This window comes from Ammospiza nelsoni, chromosome 5 (genome assembly GCF_027579445.1).
Source record: "Ammospiza nelsoni isolate bAmmNel1 chromosome 5, bAmmNel1.pri, whole genome shotgun sequence".
Classification (NCBI taxonomy): domain Eukaryota; kingdom Metazoa; phylum Chordata; class Aves; order Passeriformes; family Passerellidae; genus Ammospiza; species Ammospiza nelsoni.
In genome coordinates this window covers 57,860,922-57,883,676 of record NC_080637.1, presented here as the reverse complement: position 1 = coordinate 57,883,676, position 22,755 = coordinate 57,860,922, and the positions used below count along the sequence as shown (strand labels likewise).

At 51.7% G+C, this 22,755-nt stretch overlaps 4 protein-coding genes across 4 annotated transcripts; all 4 read left to right on the top strand.

The window, feature by feature from the left end:
• The first annotated feature begins 3,389 nt into the window (after positions 1 to 3,389).
• LOC132073512 (inositol 1,4,5-trisphosphate receptor-interacting protein-like 1) lies at positions 3,390 to 5,033 on the top strand. Its single transcript, XM_059472605.1, has one exon. It carries the CDS (start codon positions 3,456 to 3,458, stop codon positions 5,031 to 5,033), a length of 1,578 nt encoding a protein of 525 aa, XP_059328588.1. The 5' UTR covers positions 3,390 to 3,455.
• A 72-nt stretch (positions 5,034 to 5,105) lies between these two features.
• Positions 5,106 to 10,315, top strand: LOC132073511 (inositol 1,4,5-trisphosphate receptor-interacting protein-like 1). The gene is made up of 4 exons (XM_059472603.1): positions 5,106 to 5,125; positions 6,611 to 6,734; positions 8,639 to 8,819; positions 8,931 to 10,315. The coding sequence occupies exons 1-4, from the start codon at positions 5,106 to 5,108 to the stop codon at positions 10,313 to 10,315; spliced, it is 1,710 nt and encodes a 569-aa protein (XP_059328586.1).
• A 72-nt stretch (positions 10,316 to 10,387) lies between these two features.
• LOC132073510 (inositol 1,4,5-trisphosphate receptor-interacting protein-like 1) lies at positions 10,388 to 15,585 on the top strand. Its single transcript, XM_059472602.1, has 4 exons — positions 10,388 to 10,407; positions 11,899 to 12,022; positions 13,921 to 14,350; positions 14,444 to 15,585. The coding sequence occupies exons 1-4, from the start codon at positions 10,388 to 10,390 to the stop codon at positions 15,583 to 15,585; spliced, it is 1,716 nt and encodes a 571-aa protein (XP_059328585.1).
• A 72-nt stretch (positions 15,586 to 15,657) lies between these two features.
• LOC132073509 (inositol 1,4,5-trisphosphate receptor-interacting protein-like 1) lies at positions 15,658 to 20,855 on the top strand. The gene is given in 5 exon segments (XM_059472601.1): positions 15,658 to 15,677; positions 17,169 to 17,292; positions 19,015 to 19,155; positions 19,158 to 19,536; positions 19,690 to 20,855. Coding segments are annotated over 5 exon segments (1,830 nt in total).
• The last annotated feature ends 1,900 nt before the right edge of the window (positions 20,856 to 22,755 follow it).

Sequence of the window (22,755 nt, the reverse complement as noted above, 5' to 3'; positions counted from 1 at the left end):
ATGCTATTATTCCCCCACCTCTTTCTTTGAGTCCATTTTCCCTCTGAGGGCTTCATCTTGTGCCGAGACACGAATCTCAGAATCTCAGATGAGGGAATGTTTGAAAGGACCACTGGTGGCATCATTTGCTTCAGGGGTGCTCCCGGCAGGTCTTCCCGCTCTACACTACAAAGGATTGCGTTCGGATCAAGGTTGTTGACTCTCTCTCTCTGGGGAGGGAGACTCCACAATCCCTGGGCAATGTTTGGGATTGCTGAATGGACGTTGTTTCTCCTTCTTCCCTCATGGGAATCCTTCAGGTCAGCATTGTACCAACTGTGTTGGAGCTGACCTGATACTTTGTATATGTAAAGATCTAGGTTGTTAATTTGTGTATATATATCCCCTGTGTACATATTATATGCTAGAAAGCTTATCAATTATCATATATAATAGTAAAATATCATAAAAGCCAATGGAATAATATAAATATTGTCAACTACATGAATTATGTAACTATTATATCATGAGAAGAAATTATTCTAAAGGGTCAAATATGTAATTTTGTTTAAAGAATGCAATATAGCCAATATTTAGCGTCACTCTAAGTTGTGATACGTATTAATGCTCATAGGGCACTTATATCTTATATGGATGAAAACATGTTATTTTAAAATTTCCAAAAAATTGATACATTTATATCATACGTAGCAATTATAAATGTTATATTGTATATATAAGGAGTTTAATATATAAGAGTTTTTTTTAATGTAGTAGTAAAGACAAAGACATATATCGTGTCTCTGTCTGCTGGGGACACACAACTATGTTCTATAGTTAGTGCTTTTATGAGTAGCAACCTGGAAATTTCGTTGCTCTTGATTCAATAAAGGACAAGATTCCAGAACCTGGATCATGCAAGACTTTATTGACCTCAACCAGACCTGTAGTGTAGGTAAAAGCGACAAGTTGTGAATCTGAGCTTGTGAAGAGTCTCCTTGAAATTGGCCATACTTGCAGTGGTGAATTGGTTCTAATCAGAAATTAAGTCCAGTTGACCGCGGCCCCTGCGACCACAGAAGGCCAGAAGGGCCTCCCTTGGAAGGATGCTTAAAAATGGTCTTGTTGCAACCCTGCTGCCAAGGGCAGGGACACCTTCTCCTGGGCCCGCTTGTTTCAGACCCCGTCCAGCCTGGCTTGGAACGCTGCCAGGGATGGGGCAGCCACAGCTGCTGTGGGCAGTGTGTGTAGGCAAGGGCCTGAGCAGCCTGAGAGGCAAGAATTTCTTGTGCATCTCCAGCCCAAGCCGGCCCACTGTCAGAGGGAAGCCACTGGGCCTGGTGCTGTCCCTGCAGGCCCTTGTCCACTGCCGCTCTCAGGTCTCTGCTGGGCCTGGTGCAGAGAGTGAAAGGCCGCAAGAAGGTGCCCCCGGAGAAGGCCTTGGAGAACGCTGGGGCCAGGAGTGCCACCATGAGGACGGCAAGCAGGGCCTGGTGTGGCCGTCAGGGCGGGAGGGCACAGGGCAGGCGCTGAGGCCCTGCCAGCTGGAGCTGGGAGCTCTGGAGTGCTGCTGGCAGAGAGCCATGGGAGATCCGTGCAGCAGCAAGGACACGGGCTTCTAGATGTGTTAGAAAGCAGAGAAGAGCTGGAGAATGAGCACTGAAAGAGTAGGGTGTGTCCCTGTGGGGAACAAACTTCACAACGCCAGAGGTTATCTCCAGGGAGGACACAGAGGAGTCCTGTAATAGTATTGGAATAAAGGGAGAGGCCAAGGGACATTTCCCCTTGGGGTGTCTCGATTTCTTGAGACCCAGGACAAGGCCGCAGCCTCCTTTTTTATCCTAATTCCCAGGTGCATCACCCTCTTCCTTCCCCCACTGCCTGAGGTACTCGGAAGGAACAAGACTTCTCCAGTTTCCTACTGTATGGAACCCCTCTGCCACTTTGATTGTGGAGGCAGGAATGGCACCATACACACGCACCAAGCTTCATGCACAGCAAGCAACTTTTATTGAGTGCTCTCTTCCTTTGCAGATCTGAATGTCTGCCTGGTCAGTCCACATTGGTTGAAGCAGTTGCCACCCGGTCAAACAGCCAATAGCTGCTGGTGTCCCCAACGGTCCGGGCCTGCTCCCTAACGGTCCACACTGGTTAAGTTTCATCATTAAAGTACTTATAGAATTACTTCTGCTTCAGTTCTAAAATTAGGATGAAATGAAAGCGTGAGGCCTTCAGGCAAGCTGCTGACCACCACAATAGCCCTCTGGTTTATATCTTTGTAACCCTGCAGAAGACACAGGCAGGGAAGGGGGGGGCGCTGGGCTCACCCTTTATGTAAGGCGGGGTTCCACCTGTCTAGAGCTTAATGATGGTGCTGATGGGGTTGAGCATTTTTGGGTAGGAATCAGGGGGAAGAGCTACAATAGCAGCCTGCGACTCTTAGATGGCGGTTCATCACTGCAGTCTGTGTAGCTGTGCCTGTTTATGCACAGAAAGACAGACCAATCTATCTGGAACTGGTCACCTAAAAGACATCTTTCTAATGCAGAACAATTGTGCTGGGAAACTCTTTCTGGAGTAGAAAAAAGGAGTGCTCTCCAGAGGCCTGGTCCACAAGTGGTGTGGGGAAGCCAAGAGGATGCTGTCATGCTCATTCTTCAGAAAAGCAGCAGGGCTGAAACCAAAGTGCAGCTTTTATAGACTCAGAGATTTAACTGAAGCTCAGCATGGAGTCAAGGCTTTGACTCCGTGATCCTCAAGAGTGCCTTCCAACATGGATATCTATGAGATTGCCAGTGGAGGGCAGCTGAGAAAAAAGACAAGAGAAGGGCCAAGAGAGGTTCTTTGAAGAAGATTCACTCAAAGGCTGCCTTAACCGGTACCCCAGGGCCCCTGCGACAGTCTGAGCTGGGGTGGGGACAAAGGGTGGGGCTGGGCTGGCTGTGGTGTACTGTGACGTCCATGACGTGACGGGGCCATGTCACAAATGGGGGCAGCTATACAAGGCCCCAGCAGGTAACGCTGGCCCTGTATTGCTTGGGCAAGCGGTGAGTGCACACATGGTGGGGAGGCTGGGCTGGGGATAAGGGCCGGGGCAGAAACGCAGTACCCGGGGCTGGCTTTTCCCCCTGCATCCAGGAACAGCCCCTCATGGCCCAGCCTTGGGCAGGACACCGTGCTGCTGCTGCTGCTGCTGCTGCTGCTGCTGCTGCTGGGGCAGCGGAACGGGCCTGGCTGCTTGCCAGCTCTCTGGGGTCCTGTGCTTCCTGCTCCCAGATCCCTGGAATTCCTGTCCCTGCTGCCCCCCACAATCCCTGCTGCCAGCTGGCTCCCTCTCAGCCCCTCCCTCTCAAGGCCTTCTCTCCATCCTCCTGCAGACCATGGATACCTGGGTATTGTGGCTCTTGCTCTTGCCAAGTTTAGTCCAGTACCCACAGCCCGTGGGTAATGGCTTGGACGAGGTGACACGTCTGCGAATGGAGGTGCGTGCCAAGCTCCAGGAAGAGGAGAAGATTCATCTGCAGCGGGAGGTGGAGCAGCTGGTCCTGCTGAAGCAGGGTGTCTTGGCCTGGGGAGACCTGCTCTCCTCTGCCCGGCAGCACTGGCAGCTCTGGGCTCTTGCTGGGCTCCTGCTCCTTCTCTTGGCACTGTGGTATATGTGGAGGAAAGGGAGCCTGAGGACAGAGGAGCAAGGAGAAGCACATGATGGTGTAAATGAAGAGGAGGTTGAAAATGTGCATGCACATGAAGAAGACTTTGGAAATGAAGATGAAGGAGACAATGAAATGGAGGTGGAGGAAGACGACAGTGATGATGGCCGTGCAGAGGATGTCGACAATGCTGCTGCCAATGAAGCTGGCAATGAAGCTGCCAATGCAGCAAACGTCAATGACGTTGGAAATCAAGTGCAAGAATTCCGTGATCGTGCCGACAACTTTGGAAGAATCATAATGGAGCGCGTACAGTGGCCTGTGCAGGACCTGCAGGGAGGATGCATGTGGACAAGAACCCTGATGGAGCATTTTGCAATTTATTTTCGACGGGTCTTGTCCAACAGTTTCTATCCGGTGCTGCAAGGAGCCATTGGGGTGGGCAGTGCCTTCGAAGGTTGGAGTCCCCGTGAGCAGGATGTTGTGTACCAGGTGCTCATACCCATGACACCTCCTCGAGGGCACAGCTTCCACCTAGAGCTGGGCACTGCATGGCAGAGGCGTTTGAGGAACTTCCACATCCGCGTGCAGCAGGAGTGCACCTGCACGAGTGAGCAGCAGGGTGAGCACATGCTGTGCTTCCTGCACCACCCTGAGGAGGAGCTGAGGAGGCATCAGGATCCCAGCCTCCTTCATACCCTGTGCACGGGCTCCTACCTGGACGTGGAGAAAACTGCCCGCTGGTTCTACCAGCTGGTGAGAGCAATCTGGCCGGCTTTGCTTGAGTCACACAGTTGGCATTTAGTGCTGCTGCCCCCCAGACGCTCCTGCCAGTTCAAGGTGACCAACGGCAGAGAAAGCTACCGGATCGAGATCCTCTTTGGGGTGCGGCAAGGCAACTCAGACGTCTTTGTGAGCAGCCAGCCTAGGCAAGCCCACACCTCCAGCACAATCTGGCCAGAGAGCTACGCTGTGGCCGAGATGAAGTTCTTCAGGTACATCGCCAGGCAGGCTCCCCCTGACAGCTTGCACCTGAAATGCCTGCAGTTCTTCACTCGTCTTCAGCTGGGCTTAGGCTTTTCCACCTATACCATCAAGACCATTGTCATGCACCTCCTGAGCATCTTGCCCGCGTCACAGTGGCGCAGGAGACATTTTGTGAGCCGGCTGATGGATATCAGCGAGAGCCTGCGCACGTGTGTGGAAAGGAGACGCCTCAATCACTTCATTGTGGGCAACCAGAGGCTTCCTGAGGGCATCCGCTTGCCCCCAGAGGTCCTAATGGCCAGGTCACGCAATCTCTTCCATGACCTGGTGATGGATCCCGTTGCCCACTCTCAGGCAATGAACCAGTACATGGATCTGCAGCATTGGTTCAAACGGATCCTTAGAAATGAACAGTGAAAGAGGTTCTCCTGCACAGAGCTGTGCTTGTGAGGCTCACACCGGGGGGCAGAGAACCAGTTCTCAGGAGAGATGGGAAAAGAAGGGAGAAGGTAGGTTTCGGAGAGGGAAGGGAAAACGCTGCGTAGCAGCACTATGCCATCAGCAGCAGCAGCAGCAGCAGCAGCAGTGTGGTCTCAAGAGCCTCCCCAGCACTGCATCCAGTGATGACCAGGTTGGCTCCAAAGATCAAGGAACATGCACAAGGAAATGCTATTATTCCCCCACCTCTTTCTTTGAGTCCATTTTCCCTCTGAGGGCTTCATCTTGTGCCGAGACACGAATCTCAGAATCTCAGATGAGGGAATGTTTGAAAGGACCACTGGTGGCATCATTTGCTTCAGGGGTGCTCCCGGCAGGTCTTCCCGCTCTACACTACAAAGGATTGCGTTCGGATCAAGGTTGTTGACTCTCTCTCTCTGGGGAGGGAGACTCCACAATCCCTGGGCAATGTTTGGGATTGCTGAATGGACGTTGTTTCTCCTTCTTCCCTCATGGGAATCCTTCAGGTCAGCATTGTACCAACTGTGTTGGAGCTGACCTGATACTTTGTATATGTAAAGATCTAGGTTGTTAATTTGTGTATATATATCCCCTGTGTACATATTATATGCTAGAAAGCTTATCAATTATCATATATAATAGTAAAATATCATAAAAGCCAATGGAATAATATAAATATTGTCAACTACATGAATTATGTAACTATTATATCATGAGAAGAAATTATTCTAAAGGGTCAAATATGTAATTTTGTTTAAAGAATGCAATATAGCCAATATTTAGCGTCACTCTAAGTTGTGATACGTATTAATGCTCATAGGGCACTTATATCTTATATGGATGAAAACATGTTATTTTAAAATTTCCAAAAAATTGATACATTTATATCATACGTAGCAATTATAAATGTTATATTGTATATATAAGGAGTTTAATATATAAGAGTTTTTTTTAATGTAGTAGTAAAGACATATATCGTGTCTCTGTCTGCTGGGGACACACAACTATGTTCTATAGTTAGTGCTTTTATGAGTAGCAACCTGGAAATTTCGTTGCTCTTGATTCAATAAAGGACAAGATTCCAGAACCTGGATCATGCAAGACTTTATTGACCTCAACCAGACCTGTAGTGTAGGTAAAAGCAACAAGTTGTGAATCTGAGCTTGTGAAGAGTCTCCTTGAAATTGGCCATACTTGCAGTGGTGAATTGGTTCTAATCAGAAATTAAGTCCAGTTGACCGCGGCCCCTGCGACCACAGAAGACCAGAAGGGCCTCCCTTGGAAGGATGCTTAAAAATGGTCTTGTTGCAACCCTGCTGCCAAGGGCAGGGACACCTTCTCCTGGGCCCGCTTGTTTCAGACCCCGTCCAGCCTGGCTTGGAACGCTGCCAGGGATGGGGCAGCCACAGCTGCTGTGGGCAGTGTGTGTAGGCAAGGGCCTGAGCAGCCTGAGAGGCAAGAATTTCTTGTGCATCTCCAGCCCAAGCCGGCCCGCTGTCAGAGGGAAGCCACTGGGCCTGGTGCTGTCCCTGCAGGCCCTTGTCCACTGCCGCTCTCAGGTCTCTGCTGGGCCTGGTGCAGAGAGTGAAAGGCCGCAAGAAGGTGCCCCCGGAGAAGGCCTTGGAGAACGCTGGGGCCAGGAGTGCCACCATGAGGACGGCAAGCAGGGCCTGGTGTGGCCGTCAGGGCGGGAGGGCACAGGGCAGGCGCTGAGGCCCTGCCAGCTGGAGCTGGGAGCTCTGGAGTGCTGCTGGCAGAGAGCCGTGGGAGATCCGTGCAGCAGCAAGGACACGGGCTTCTAGATGTGTTAGAAAGCAGAGAAGAGCTGGAGAATGAGCACTGAAAGAGTAGGGTGTGTCCCTGTGGGGAACAAACTTCACAACGCCAGAGGTTATCTCCAGGGAGGACACAGAGGAGTCCTGTAATAGTATTGGAATAAAGGGAGAGGCCAAGGGACATTTCCCCTTGGGGTGTCTCGATTTCTTGAGACCCAGGACAAGGCCGCAGCCTCCTTTTTTATCCTAATTCCCAGGTGCATCACCCTCTTCCTTCCCCCACTGCCTGAGGTACTCGGAAGGAACAAGACTTCTCCAGTTTCCTACTGTATGGAACCCCTCTGCCACTTTGATTGTGGAGGCAGGAATGGCACCATACACACGCACCAAGCTTCATGCACAGCAAGCAACTTTTATTGAGTGCTCTCTTCCTTTGCAGATCTGAATGTCTGCCTGGTCAGTCCACATTGGTTGAAGCAGTTGCCACCCGGTCAAACAGCCAATAGCTGCTGGTGTCCCCAACGGTCCGGGCCTGCTCCCTAACGGTCCACACTGGTTAAGTTTCATCATTAAAGTACTTATAGAATTACTTCTGCTTCAGTTCTAAAATTAGGATGAAATGAAAGCGTGAGGCCTTCAGGCAAGCTGCTGACCACCACAATAGCCCTCTGGTTTATATCTTTGTAACCCTGCAGAAGACACAGGCAGGGAAGGGGGGGGCGCTGGGCTCACCCTTTATGTAAGGCGGGGTTCCACCTGTCTAGAGCTTAATGATGGTGCTGATGGGGTTGAGCATTTTTGGGTAGGAATCAGGGGGAAGAGCTACAATAGCAGCCTGCGACTCTTAGATGGCGGTTCATCACTGCAGTCTGTGTAGCTGTGCCTGTTTATGCACAGAAAGACAGACCAATCTATCTGGAACTGGTCACCTAAAAGACATCTTTCTAATGCAGAACAATTGTGCTGGGAAACTCTTTCTGGAGTAGAAAAAAGGAGTGCTCTCCAGAGGCCTGGTCCACAAGTGGTGTGGGGAAGCCAGGAGGATGCTGTCATGCTCATTCTTCAGAAAAGCAGCAGGGCTGAAACCAAAGTGCAGCTTTTATAGACTCAGAGATTTAACTGAAGCTCAGCATGGAGTCAAGGCTTTGACTCCGTGATCCTCAAGAGTGCCTTCCAACATGGATATCTATGAGATTGCCAGTGGAGGGCAGCTGAGAAAAAAGACAAGAGAAGGGCCAAGAGAGGTTCTTTGAAGAAGATTCACTCAAAGGCTGCCTTAACCGGTACCCCAGGGCCCCTGCGACAGTCTGAGCTGGGGTGGGGACAAAGGGTGGGGCTGGGCTGGCTGTGGTGTACTGTGACGTCCATGACGTGACGGGGCCATGTCACAAATGGGGGCAGCTATACAAGGCCCCAGCAGGTAACGCTGGCCCTGTATTGCTTGGGCAAGCGGTGAGTGCACACATGGTGGGGAGGCTGGGCTAGGGATAAGGGCCGGGGCAGAAACGCAGTACCCGGGGCTGGCTTTTCCCCCTGCATCCAGGAACAGCCCCTCATGGCCCAGCCTTGGGCAGGACACCGTGCTGCTGCTGCTGCTGCTGCTGCTGCTGCTGCTGCTGCTGCTTGGGCAGCGGAACGGGCCTGGCTGCTTGCCAGCTCTCTGGGGTCCTGTGCTTCCTGCTCCCAGATCCCTGGAATTCCTGTCCCTGCTGCCCCCCACAATCCCTGCTGCCAGCTGCCTCCCTCTCAGCCCCTCCCTCTCAAGGCCTTCTCTCCATCCTCCTGCAGACCATGGATACCTGGGTATTGTGGCTCTTGCTCTTGCCAAGTTTAGTCCAGTACCCACAGCCCGTGGGTAATGGCTTGGACGAGGTGACACGTCTGCGAATGGAGGTGCGTGCCAAGCTCCAGGAAGAGGAGAAGATTCATCTGCAGCGGGAGGTGGAGCAGCTGGTCCTGCTGAAGCAGGGTGTCTTGGCCTGGGGAGACCTGCTCTCCTCTGCCCGGCAGCACTGGCAGCTCTGGGCTCTTGCTGGGCTCCTGCTCCTTCTCTTGGCACTGTGGTATATGTGGAGGAAAGGGAGCCTGAGGACAGAGGAGCAAGGAGAAGCACATGATGGTGTAAATGAAGAGGAGGTTGAAAATGTGCATGCACATGAAGAAGACTTTGGAAATGAAGATGAAGGAGACAATGAAATGGAGGTGGAGGAAGACGACAGTGATGATGGCCGTGCAGAGGATGTCGACAATGCTGCTGCCAATGAAGCTGGCAATGAAGCTGCCAATGCAGCAAACGTCAATGACGTTGGAAATCAAGTGCAAGAATTCCGTGATCGTGCCGACAACTTTGGAAGAATCATAATGGAGCGCGTACAGTGGCCTGTGCAGGACCTGCAGGGAGGATGCATGTGGACAAGAACCCTGATGGAGCATTTTGCAATTTATTTTCGACGGGTCTTGTCCAACAGTTTCTATCCGGTGCTGCAAGGAGCCATTGGGGTGGGCAGTGCCTTCGAAGGTTGGAGTCCCCGTGAGCAGGATGTTGTGTACCAGGTGCTCATACCCATGACACCTCCTCGAGGGCACAGCTTCCACCTAGAGCTGGGCACTGCATGGCAGAGGCGTTTGAGGAACTTCCACATCCGCGTGCAGCAGGAGTGCACCTGCACGAGTGAGCAGCAGGGTGAGCACATGCTGTGCTTCCTGCACCACCCTGAGGAGGAGCTGAGGAGGCATCAGGATCCCAGCCTCCTTCATACCCTGTGCACGGGCTCCTACCTGGACGTGGAGAAAACTGCCTGCTGGTTCTACCAGCTGGTGAGAGCAATCTGGCCGGCTTTGCTTGAGTCACACAGTTGGCATTTAGTGCTGCTGCCCCCCAGACGCTCCTGCCAGTTCAAGGTGACCAACGGCAGAGAAAGCTACCGGATCGAGATCCTCTTTGGGCTGCGGCAAGGCAACTCAGACGTCTTTGTGAGCAGCCAGCCTAGGCAAGCCCACACCTCCAGCACAATCTGGCCAGAGAGCTACGCTGTGGCCGAGATGAAGTTCTTCAGGTACATCGCCAGGCAGGCTCCCCCTGACAGCTTGCACCTGAAATGCCTGCAGTTCTTCACTCGTCTTCAGCTGGGCTTAGGCTTTTCCACCTATACCATCAAGACCATTGTCATGCACCTCCTGAGCATCTTGCCCGCGTCACAGTGGCGCAGGAGACATTTTGTGAGCCGGCTGATGGATATCAGCGAGAGCCTGCGCACGTGTGTGGAAAGGAGACGCCTCAATCACTTCATTGTGGGCAACCAGAGGCTTCCTGAGGGCATCCGCTTGCCCCCAGAGGTCCTAATGGCCAGGTCACGCAATCTCTTCCATGACCTGGTGATGGATCCCGTTGCCCACTCTCAGGCAATGAACCAGTACATGGATCTGCAGCATTGGTTCAAACGGATCCTTAGAAATGAACAGTGAAAGAGGTTCTCCTGCACAGAGCTGTGCTTGTGAGGCTCACACCGGGGGGCAGAGAACCAGTTCTCAGGAGAGATGGGAAAAGAAGGGAGAAGGTAGGTTTCGGAGAGGGAAGGGAAAACGCTGCGTAGCAGCACTATGCCATCAGCAGCAGCAGCAGCAGCAGCAGCAGTGTGGTCTCAAGAGCCTCCCCAGCACTGCATCCAGTGATGACCAGGTTGGCTCCAAAGATCAAGGAACATGCACAAGGAAATGCTATTATTCCCCCACCTCTTTCTTTGAGTCCATTTTCCCTCTGAGGGCTTCATCTTGTGCCGAGACACGAATCTCAGAATCTCAGATGAGGGAATGTTTGAAAGGACCACTGGTGGCATCATTTGCTTCAGGGGTGCTCCCGGCAGGTCTTCCCGCTCTACACTACAAAGGATTGCGTTCGGATCAAGGTTGTTGACTCTCTCTCTCTGGGGAGGGAGACTCCACAATCCCTGGGCAATGTTTGGGATTGCTGAATGGACGTTGTTTCTCCTTCTTCCCTCATGGGAATCCTTCAGGTCAGCATTGTACCAACTGTGTTGGAGCTGACCTGATACTTTGTATATGTAAAGATCTAGGTTGTTAATTTGTGTATATATATCCCCTGTGTACATATTATATGCTAGAAAGCTTATCAATTATCATATATAATAGTAAAATATCATAAAAGCCAATGGAATAATATAAATATTGTCAACTACATGAATTATGTAACTATTATATCATGAGAAGAAATTATTCTAAAGGGTCAAATATGTAATTTTGTTTAAAGAATGCAATATAGCCAATATTTAGCGTCACTCTAAGTTGTGATACGTATTAATGCTCATAGGGCACTTATATCTTATATGGATGAAAACATGTTATTTTAAAATTTCCAAAAAATTGATACATTTATATCATACGTAGCAATTATAAATGTTATATTGTATATATAAGGAGTTTAATATATAAGAGTTTTTTTTAATGTAGTAGTAAAGACAAAGACATATATCGTGTCTCTGTCTGCTGGGGACACACAACTATGTTCTATAGTTAGTGCTTTTATGAGTAGCAACCTGGAAATTTCGTTGCTCTTGATTCAATAAAGGACAAGATTCCAGAACCTGGATCATGCAAGACTTTATTGACCTCAACCAGACCTGTAGTGTAGGTAAAAGCGACAAGTTGTGAATCTGAGCTTGTGAAGAGTCTCCTTGAAATTGGCCATACTTGCAGTGGTGAATTGGTTCTAATCAGAAATTAAGTCCAGTTGACCGCGGCCCCTGCGACCACAGAAGGCCAGAAGGGCCTCCCTTGGAAGGATGCTTAAAAATGGTCTTGTTGCAACCCTGCTGCCAAGGGCAGGGACACCTTCTCCTGGGCCCGCTTGTTTCAGACCCCGTCCAGCCTGGCTTGGAACGCTGCCAGGGATGGGGCAGCCACAGCTGCTGTGGGCAGTGTGTGTAGGCAAGGGCCTGAGCAGCCTGAGAGGCAAGAATTTCTTGTGCATCTCCAGCCCAAGCCGGCCCACTGTCAGAGGGAAGCCACTGGGCCTGGTGCTGTCCCTGCAGGCCCTTGTCCACTGCCGCTCTCAGGTCTCTGCTGGGCCTGGTGCAGAGAGTGAAAGGCCGCAAGAAGGTGCCCCCGGAGAAGGCCTTGGAGAACACTGGGGCCAGGAGTGCCACCATGAGGACGGCAAGCAGGGCCTGGTGTGGCCGTCAGGGCGGGAGGGCACAGGGCAGGCGCTGAGGCCCTGCCAGCTGGAGCTGGGAGCTCTGGAGTGCTGCTGGCAGAGAGCCATGGGAGATCCGTGCAGCAGCAAGGACACGGGCTTCTAGATGTGTTAGAAAGCAGAGAAGAGCTGGAGAATGAGCACTGAAAGAGTAGGGTGTGTCCCTGTGGGGAACAAACTTCACAACGCCAGAGGTTATCTCCAGGGAGGACACAGAGGAGTCCTGTAATAGTATTGGAATAAAGGGAGAGGCCAAGGGACATTTCCCCTTGGGGTGTCTCGATTTCTTGAGACCCAGGACAAGGCCGCAGCCTCCTTTTTTATCCTAATTCCCAGGTGCATCACCCTCTTCCTTCCCCCACTGCCTGAGGTACTCGGAAGGAACAAGACTTCTCCAGTTTCCTACTGTATGGAACCCCTCTGCCACTTTGATTGTGGAGGCAGGAATGGCACCATACACACGCACCAAGCTTCATGCACAGCAAGCAACTTTTATTGAGTGCTCTCTTCCTTTGCAGATCTGAATGTCTGCCTGGTCAGTCCACATTGGTTGAAGCAGTTGCCACCCGGTCAAACAGCCAATAGCTGCTGGTGTCCCCAACGGTCCGGGCCTGCTCCCTAACGGTCCACACTGGTTAAGTTTCATCATTAAAGTACTTATAGAATTACTTCTGCTTCAGTTCTAAAATTAGGATGAAATGAAAGCGTGAGGCCTTCAGGCAAGCTGCTGACCACCACAATAGCCCTCTGGTTTATATCTTTGTAACCCTGCAGAAGACACAGGCAGGGAAGGGGGGGGCGCTGGGGTCACCCTTTATGTAAGGCGGGGTTCCACCTGTCTAGAGCTTAATGATGGTGCTGATGGGGTTGAGCATTTTTGGGTAGGAATCAGGGGGAAGAGCTACAATAGCAGCCTGCGACTCTTAGATGGCGGTTCATCACTGCAGTCTGTGTAGCTGTGCCTGTTTATGCACAGAAAGACAGACCAATCTATCTGGAACTGGTCACCTAAAAGACATCTTTCTAATGCAGAACAATTGTGCTGGGAAACTCTTTCTGGAGTAGAAAAAAGGAGTGCTCTCCAGAGGCCTGGTCCACAAGTGGTGTGGGGAAGCCAAGAGGATGCTGTCATGCTCATTCTTCAGAAAAGCAGCAGGGCTGAAACCAAAGTGCAGCTTTTATAGACTCAGAGATTTAACTGAAGCTCAGCATGGAGTCAAGGCTTTGACTCCGTGATCCTCAAGAGTGCCTTCCAACATGGATATCTATGAGATTGCCAATGGAGGGCAGCTGAGAAAAAAGACAAGAGAAGGGCCAAGAGAGGTTCTTTGAAGAAGATTCACTCAAAGGCTGCCTTAACCGGTACCCCAGGGCCCCTGCGACAGTCTGAGCTGGGGTGGGGACAAAGGGTGGGGCTGGGCTGGCTGTGGTGTACTGTGACGTCCATGACGTGACGGGGCCATGTCACAAATGGGGGCAGCTATACAAGGCCCCAGCAGGTAACGCTGGCCCTGTATTGCTTGGGCAAGCGGTGAGTGCACACATGGTGGGGAGGCTGGGCTGGGGATAAGGGCCGGGGCAGAAACGCAGTACCCGGGGCTGGCTTTTCCCCCTGCATCCAGGAACAGCCCCTCATGGCCCAGCCTTTGGCAGGACACCGTGCTGCTGCTGCTGCTGCTGCTGCTGCTGCTGCTGCTGGGGCAGCGGAACGGGCCTGGCTGCTTGCCAGCTCTCTGGGGTCCTGTGCTTCCTGCTCCCAGATCCCTGGAATTCCTGTCCCTGCTGCCCCCCACAATCCCTGCTGCCAGCTGCCTCCCTCTCAGCCCCTCCCTCTCAAGGCCTTCTCTCCATCCTCCTGCAGACCATGGATACCTGGGTATTGTGGCTCTTGCTCTTGCCAAGTTTAGTCCAGTACCCACAGCCCGTGGGTAATGGCTTGGACGAGGTGACACGTCTGCGAATGGAGGTGCGTGCCAAGCTCCAGGAAGAGGAGAAGATTCATCTGCAGCGGGAGGTGGAGCAGCTGGTCCTGCTGAAGCAGGGTGTCTTGGCCTGGGGAGACCTGCTCTCCTCTGCCCGGCAGCACTGGCAGCTCTGGGCTCTTGCTGGGCTCCTGCTCCTTCTCTTGGCACTGTGGTATATGTGGAGGAAAGGGAGCCTGAGGACAGAGGAGCAAGGAGAAGCACATGATGGTGTAAATGAAGAGGAGGTTGAAAATGTGCATGCACATGAAGAAGACTTTGGAAATGAAGATGAAGGAGACAATGAAATGGAGGTGGAGGAAGACGACAGTGATGATGGCCGTGCAGAGGATGTCGACAATGCTGCTGCCAATGAAGCTGCCAATGCAGCAAACGTCAATGACGTTGGAAATCAAGTGCAAGAATTCCGTGATCGTGCCGACAACTTTGGAAGAATCATAATGGAGCGCGTACAGTGGCCTGTGCAGGACCTGCAGGGAGGATGCATGTGGACAAGAACCCTGATGGAGCATTTTGCAATTTATTTTCGACGGGTCTTGTCCAACAGTTTCTATCCGGTGCTGCAAGGAGCCATTGGGGTGGGCAGTGCCTTCGAAGGTTGGAGTCCCCGTGAGCAGGATGTTGTGTACCAGGTGCTCATACCCATGACACCTCCTCGAGGGCACAGCTTCCACCTAGAGCTGGGCACTGCATGGCAGAGGCGCTTGAGGAACTTCCACATCCGCGTGCAGCAGGAGTGCACCTGCACGAGTGAGCAGCAGGGTGAGCACATGCTGTGCTTCCTGCACCACCCTGAGGAGGAGCTGAGGAGGCATCAGGATCCCAGCCTCCTTCATACCCTGTGCACGGGCTCCTACCTGGACGTGGAGAAAACTGCCCGCTGGTTCTACCAGCTGGTGAGAGCAATCTGGCCGGCTTTGCTTGAGTCACACAGTTGGCATTTAGTGCTGCTGCCCCCCAGACGCTCCTGCCAGTTCAAGGTGACCAACGGCAGAGAAAGCTACCGGATCGAGATCCTCTTTGGGGTGCGGCAAGGCAACTCAGACGTCTTTGTGAGCAGCCAGCCTAGGCAAGCCCACACCTCCAGCACAATCTGGCCAGAGAGCTACGCTGTGGCCGAGATGAAGTTCTTCAGGTACATCGCCAGGCAGGCTCCCCCTGACAGCTTGCACCTGAAATGCCTGCAGTTCTTCACTCGTCTTCAGCTGGGCTTAGGCTTTTCCACCTATACCATCAAGACCATTGTCATGCACCTCCTGAGCATCTTGCCCGCGTCACAGTGGCGCAGGAGACATTTTGTGAGCCGGCTGATGGATATCAGCGAGAGCCTGCGCACGTGTGTGGAAAGGAGACGCCTCAATCACTTCATTGTGGGCAACCAGAGGCTTCCTGAGGGCATCCGCTTGCCCCCAGAGGTCCTAATGGCCAGGTCACGCAATCTCTTCCATGACCTGGTGATGGATCCCGTTGCCCACTCTCAGGCAATGAACCAGTACATGGATCTGCAGCATTGGTTCAAACGGATCCTTAGAAATGAACAGTGAAAGAGGTTCTCCTGCACAGAGCTGTGCTTGTGAGGCTCACACCGGGGGGCAGAGAACCAGTTCTCAGGAGAGATGGGAAAAGAAGGGAGAAGGTAGGTTTCGGAGAGGGAAGGGAAAACGCTGCGTAGCAGCACTATGCCATCAGCAGCAGCAGCAGCAGCAGCAGCAGTGTGGTCTCAAGAGCCTCCCCAGCACTGCATCCAGTGATGACCAGGTTGGCTCCAAAGATCAAGGAACATGCACAAGGAAATGCTATTATTCCCCCACCTCTTTCTTTGAGTCCATTTTCCCTCTGAGGGCTTCATCTTGTGCCGAGACACGAATCTCAGAATCTCAGATGAGGGAATGTTTGAAAGGACCACTGGTGGCATCATTTGCTTCAGGGGTGCTCCCGGCAGGTCTTCCCGCTCTACACTACAAAGGATTGCGTTCGGATCAAGGTTGTTGACTCTCTCTCTCTGGGGAGGGAGACTCCACAATCCCTGGGCAATGTTTGGGATTGCTGAATGGACGTTGTTTCTCCTTCTTCCCTCATGGGAATCCTTCAGGTCAGCATTGTACCAACTGTGTTGGAGCTGACCTGATACTTTGTATATGTAAAGATCTAGGTTGTTAATTTGTGTATATATATCCCCTGTGTACATATTATATGCTAGAAAGCTTATCAATTATCATATATAATAGTAAAATATCATAAAAGCCAATGGAATAATATAAATATTGTCAACTACATGAATTATGTAACTATTATATCATGAGAAGAAATTATTCTAAAGGGTCAAATATGTAATTTTGTTTAAAGAATGCAATATAGCCAATATTTAGCGTCACTCTAAGTTGTGATACGTATTAATGCTCATAGGGCACTTATATCTTATATGGATGAAAACATGTTATTTTAAAATTTCCAAAAAATTGATACATTTATATCATACGTAGCAATTATAAATGTTATATTGTATATATAAGGAGTTTAATATATAAGAGTTTTTTTTAATGTAGTAGTAAAGACAAAGACATATATCGTGTCTCTGTCTGCTGGGGACACACAACTATGTTCTATAGTTAGTGCTTTTATGAGTAGCAACCTGGAAATTTCGTTGCTCTTGATTCAATAAAGGACAAGATTCCAGAACCTGGATCATGCAAGACTTTATTGACCTCAACCAGACCTGTAGTGTAGGTAAAAGCGACAAGTTGTGAATCTGAGCTTGTGAAGAGTCTCCTTGAAATTGGCCATACTTGCAGTGGTGAATTGGTTCTAATCAGAAATTAAGTCCAGTTGACCGCGGCCCCTGCGACCACAGAAGGCCAGAAGGGCCTCCCTTGGAAGGATGCTTAAAAATGGTCTTGTTGCAACCCTGCTGCCAAGGGCAGGGACACCTTCTCCTGGGCCCGCTTGTTTCAGACCCCGTCCAGCCTGGCTTGGAACGCTGCCAGGGATGGGGCAGCCACAGCTGCTGTGGGCAGTGTGTGTAGGCAAGGGCCTGAGCAGCCTGAGAGGCAAGAATTTCTTGTGCATCTCCAGCCCAAGCCGGCCCACTGTCAGAGGGAAGCCACTGGGCCTGGTGCTGTCCCTGCAGGCCCTTGTCCACTGCCGCTCTCAGGTCTCTGCTGGGCCTGGTGCAGAGAGTGAAAGGCCGCAAGAAGGTGCCCCCGGAGAAGGCCTTGGAGAACGCTGGGGCCAGGAGTGCCACCATGAGGGCGGCAAGCAGGGCCTGGTGTGGCCGTCAGGGCGGGAGGGCACAGGGCAGGCGCTGAGGCCCTGCCAGCTGGAGCTGGGAGCTCTGGAGTGCTGCTGGCAGAGAGCCGTGGGAGGTCCGTGCAGCAGCAAGGACACGGGCTTCTAGATGTGTTAGAAAGCAAAGAAGAGCTGGAGAATGAGCACTGAAAGAGTAGGGTGTGTCCCTGTGGGGAACAAACTTCACAACGCCAGAGGTTATCTCCAGGGAGGACACAGAGGAGTCCTGTAATAGTATTGGAATAAAGGGAGAGGCCAAGGGACATTTCCCCTTGGGGTGTCTCAATTTCTTGAGACCCAGGACAAGGCCGCAGCCTCCTTTTTTATCCTAATTCCCAGGTGCATCACCCTCTTCCTTCCCCCACTGCCTGAGGTACTCGGAAGGAACAAGACTTCTCCAGTTTCCTACTGTATGGAACCCCTCTGCCACTTTGATTGTGGAGGCAGGAATGGCACCATACACACGCACCAAGCTTCATGCACAGCAAGCAACTTTTATTGAGTGCTCTCTTCCTTTGCAGATCTGAATGTCTGCCTGGTCAGTCCACATTGGTTGAAGCAGTTGCCACCCGGTCAAACAGCCAATAGCTGCTGGTGTCCCCAACGGTCCGGGCCTGCTCCCTAACGGTCCACACTGGTTAAGTTTCATCATTAAAGTACTTATAGAATTACTTCTGCTTCAGTTCTAAAATTAGGATGAAATGAAAGCGTGAGGCCTTCAGGCAAGCTGCTGACCACCACAATAGCCCTCTGGTTTATATCTTTGTAACCCTGCAGAAGACACAGGCAGGGAAGGGGGGGGCGCTGGGCTCACCCTTTATGTAAGGCGGGGTTCCACCTGTCTAGAGCTTAATGATGGTGCTGATGGGGTTGAGCATTTTTGGGTAGGAATCAGGGGGAAGAGCTACAATAGCAGCCTGCGACTCTTAGATGGCGGTTCATCACTGCAGTCTGTGTAGCTGTGCCTGTTTATGCACAGAAAGACAGACCAATCTATCTGGAACTGGTCACCTAAAAGACATCTTTCTAATGCAGAACAATTGTGCTGGGAAACTCTTTCTGGAGTAGAAAAAAGGAGTGCTCTCCAGAGGCCTGGTCCACAAGTGGTGTGGGGAAGCCAGGAGGATGCTGTCATGCTCATTCTTCAGAAAAGCAGCAGGGCTGAAACCAAAGTGCAGCTTTTATAGACTCAGAGATTTAACTGAAGCTCAGCATGGAGTCAAGGCTTTGACTCCGTGATCCTCAAGAGTGCCTTCCAACATGGATATCTATGAGATTGCCAATGGAGGGCAGCTGAGAAAAAAGACAAGAGAAGGGCCAAGAGAGGTTCTTTGAAGAAGATTCACTCAAAGGCTGCCTTAACCGGTACCCCAGGGCCCCTGCGACAGTCTGAGCTGGGGTGGGGACAAAGGGTGGGGCTGGGCTGGCTGTGGTGTACTGTGACGTCCATGACGTGACGGGGCCATGTCACAAATGGGGGCAGCTATACAAGGCCCCAGCAGGTAACGCTGGCCCTGTATTGCTTGGGCAAGCGGTGAGTGCACACATGGTGGGGAGGCTGGGCTGGGGATAAGGGCCGGGGCAGAAACGCAGTACCCGGGGCTGGCTTTTCCCCCTGCATCCAGGAACAGCCCCTCATGGCCCAGCCTTGGGCAGGACACCGTGCTGCTGCTGCTGCTGCTGCTGCTGCTGCTGCTGCTGGGGCAGCGGAACGGGCCTGGCTGCTTGCCAGCTCTCTGGGGTCCTGTGCTTCCTGCTCCCAGATCCCTGGAATTCCTGTCCCTGCTGCCCCCCACAATCCCTGCTGCCAGCTGCCTCCCTCTCAGCCCCTCCCTCTCAAGGCCTTCTCTCCATCCTCCTGCAGACCATGGATACCTGGGTATTGTGGCTCTTGCTCTTGCCAAGTTTAGTCCAGTACCCACAGCCCGTGGGTAATGGCTTGGACGAGGTGACACGTCTGCGAATGGAGGTGCGTGCCAAGCTCCAGGAAGAGGAGAAGATTCATCTGCAGCGGGAGGTGGAGCAGCTGGTCCTGCTGAAGCAGGGTGTCTTGGCCTGGGGAGACCTGCTCTCCTCTGCCCGGCAGCACTGGCAGCTCTGGGCTCTTGCTGGGCTCCTGCTCCTTCTCTTGGCACTGTGGTATATGTGGAGGAAAGGGAGCCTGAGGACGGAGGAGCAAGGAGAAGCACATGGTGGTGTAAATGAAGAGGAGGTTGAAAATGTGCATGCACATGAAGAAGACTTTGGAAATGAAGATGAAGGAGACAATGAAATGGAGGTGGAGGAAGACGACAGTGATGATGGCCGTGCAGAGGATGTCGACAATGCTGCTGCCAATGAAGCTGCCAATGCAGCAAACGTCAATGACGTTGGAAATCAAGTGCAAGAATTCCGTGATCGTGCCGACAACTTTGGAAGAATCATAATGGAGCGCGTACAGTGGCCTGTGCAGGACCTGCAGGGAGGATGCATGTGGACAAGAACCCTGATGGAGCATTTTGCAATTTATTTTCGACGGGTCTTGTCCAACAGTTTCTATCCGGTGCTGCAAGGAGCCATTGGGGTGGGCAGTGCCTTCGAAGGTTGGAGTCCCCGTGAGCAGGATGTTGTGTACCAGGTGCTCATACCCATGACACCTCCCCGAGGGCACAGCTTCCACCTAGAGCTGGGCACTGCATGGCAGAGGCGCTTGAGGAACTTCCACATCCGCGTGCAGCAGGAGTGCACCTGCACGAGTGAGCAGCAGGGTGAGCACATGCTGTGCTTCCTGCACCACCCTGAGGAGGAGCTGAGGAGGCATCAGGATCCCAGCCTCCTTCATACCCTGTGCACGGGCTCCTACCTGGACGTGGAGAAAACTGCCCGCTGGTTCTACCAGCTGGTGAGAGCAATCTGGCCGGCTTTGCTTGAGTCACACAGTTGGCATTTAGTGCTGCTGCCCCCCAGACGCTCCTGCCAGTTCAAGGTGACCAACGGCAGAGAAAGCTACCGGATCGAGGTACTCTTTGGGCTGCGGCAAGGCAACTCAGACGTCTTTGTGAGCAGCCAGCCTAGGCAAGCCCACACCTCCAGCACAATCTGGCCAGAGAGCTACGCTGTGGCCGAGATGAAGTTCTTCAGGTACATCGCCAGGCAGGCTCCCCCTGACAGCTTGCACCTGAAATGCCTGCAGTTCTTCACTCGTCTTCAGCTGGGCTTAGGCTTTTCCACCTATACCATCAAGACCATTGTCATGCACCTCCTGAGCATCTTGCCCGCGTCACAGTGGCGCAGGAGACATTTTGTGAGCCGGCTGATGGATATCAGCGAGAGCCTGCGCACGTGTGTGGCAAGGAGACGCCTCAATCACTTCATTGTGGGCAACCAGAGGCTTCCTGAGGGCATCCGCTTGCCCCCAGAGGTCCTAATGGCCAGGTCACGCAATCTCTTCCATGACCTGGTGATGGATCCCGTTGCCCACTCTCAGGCAATGAACCAGTACATGGATCTGCAGCATTGGTTCAAACGGATCCTTAGAAATGAACAGTGAAAGAGGTTCTCCTGCACAGAGCTGTGCTTGTGAGGCTCACACCGGGTGGCAGAGAACCAGTTCTCAGGAGAGATGGGAAAAGAAGGGAGAAGGTGGGTTTCGGAGAGGGAAGGGAAAACGCTGCGTAGCAGCACTATGCCATCAGCAGCAGCAGCAGCAGCAGCAGCAGTGTGGTCTCAAGAGCCTCCCCAGCACTGCATCCAGTGATGACCAGGTTGGCTCCAAAGATCAAGGAACATGCACAAGGAAATGCTATTATTCCCCCACCTCTTTCTTTGAGTCCATTTTCCCTCTGAGGGCTTCATCTTGTGCCGAGACACGAATCTCAGAATCTCAGATGAGGGAATGTTTGAAAGGACCACTGGTGGCATCATTTGCTTCAGGGGTGCTCCCGGCAGGTCTTCCCTCTCTACACTACAAAGGATTGCGTTCGGATCAAGGTTGTTGACTCTCTCTCTCTGGGGAGGGAGACTCCACAATCCCTGGGCAATGTTTGGGATTGCTGAATGGACGTTGTTTCTCCTTCTTCCCTCATGGGAATCCTTCAGGTCAGCATTGTACCAACTGTGTTGGAGCTGACCTGATACTTTGTATATGTAAAGATCTAGGTTGTTAATTTGTGTATATATATCCCCTGTGTACATATTATATGCTAGAAAGCTTATCAATTATCATATATAATAGTAAAATATCATAAAAGCCAATGGAATAATATAAATATTGTCAACTACATGAATTATGTAACTATTATATCATGAGAAGAAATTATTCTAAAGGGTCAAATATGTAATTTTGTTTAAAGAATGCAATATAGCCAATATTTAGCGTCACTCTAAGTTGTGATACGTATTAATGCTCATAGGGCACTTATATCTTATATGGATGAAAACATGTTATTTTAAAATTTCCAAAAAATTGATACATTTATATCATACGTAGCAATTATAAATGTTATATTGTATATATAAGGAGTTTAATATATAAGAGTTTTTTTTAATGTAGTAGTAAAGACATATATCGTGTCTCTGTCTGCTGGGGACACACAACTATGTTCTATAGTTAGTGCTTTTATGAGTAGCAACCTGGAAATTTCGTTGCTCTTGATTCAATAAAGGACAAGATTCCAGAACCTGGATCATGCAAGACTTTATTGACCTCAACCAGACCTGTAGTGTAGGTAAAAGCAACAAGTTGTGAATCTGAGCTTGTGAAGAGTCTCCTTGAAATTGGCCATACTTGCAGTGGTGAATTGGTTCTAATCAGAAATTAAGTCCAGTTGACCGCGGCCCCTGCGACCACAGAAGACCAGAAGGGCCTCCCTTGGAAGGATGCTTAAAAATGGTCTTGTTGCAACCCTGCTGCCAAGGGCAGGGACACCTTCTCCTGGGCCCGCTTGTTTCAGACCCCGTCCAGCCTGGCTTGGAACGCTGCCAGGGATGGGGCAGCCACAGCTGCTGTGGGCAGTGTGTGTAGGCAAGGGCCTGAGCAGCCTGAGAGGCAAGAATTTCTTGTGCATCTCCAGCCCAAGCCGGCCCGCTGTCAGAGGGAAGCCACTGGGCCTGGTGCTGTCCCTGCAGGCCCTTGTCCACTGCCGCTCTCAGGTCTCTGCTGGGCCTGGTGCAGAGAGTGAAAGGCCGCAAGAAGGTGCCCCCGGAGAAGGCCTTGGAGAACACTGGGGCCAGGAGTGCCACCATGAGGGCGGCAAGCAGGGCCTGGTGTGGCCGTCAGGGCGGGAGGGCACAGGGCAGGCGCTGAGGCCCTGCCAGCTGGAGCTGGGAGCTCTGGAGTGCTGCTGGCAGAGAGCCGTGGGAGATCCGTGCAGCAGCAAGGACACGGGCTTCTAGATGTGTTAGAAAGCAGAGAAGAGCTGGAGAATGAGCACTGAAAGAGTAGGGTGTGT

Bases quoted from the DNA above. Each gene is read 5' to 3' on its own strand.
- LOC132073511 (XM_059472603.1), top strand. From the start codon at position 5,106: ATGGGAAAAGAAGGGAGAAG. The intron at 5,126-6,610 runs GTAGGTTTCGGA...CTGTCCCTGCAG, and splicing joins ATGGGAAAAGAAGGGAGAAG to GCCCTTGTCCACTGCCGCTC. The intron at 6,735-8,638 runs GCAAGCAGGGCC...ATCCTCCTGCAG, and splicing joins GGAGTGCCACCATGAGGACG to ACCATGGATACCTGGGTATT.
- LOC132073512 (XM_059472605.1), top strand. From the start codon at position 3,456: ATGGAGGTGCGTGCCAAGCTCCAGGAAGAGGAGAAGATTCATCTGCAG.
- LOC132073510 (XM_059472602.1), top strand. From the start codon at position 10,388: ATGGGAAAAGAAGGGAGAAG. The intron at 12,023-13,920 runs GCAAGCAGGGCC...ATCCTCCTGCAG, and splicing joins GGAGTGCCACCATGAGGACG to ACCATGGATACCTGGGTATT. The intron at 14,351-14,443 runs GTGATGATGGCC...ATCAAGTGCAAG, and splicing joins GGAGGTGGAGGAAGACGACA to AATTCCGTGATCGTGCCGAC.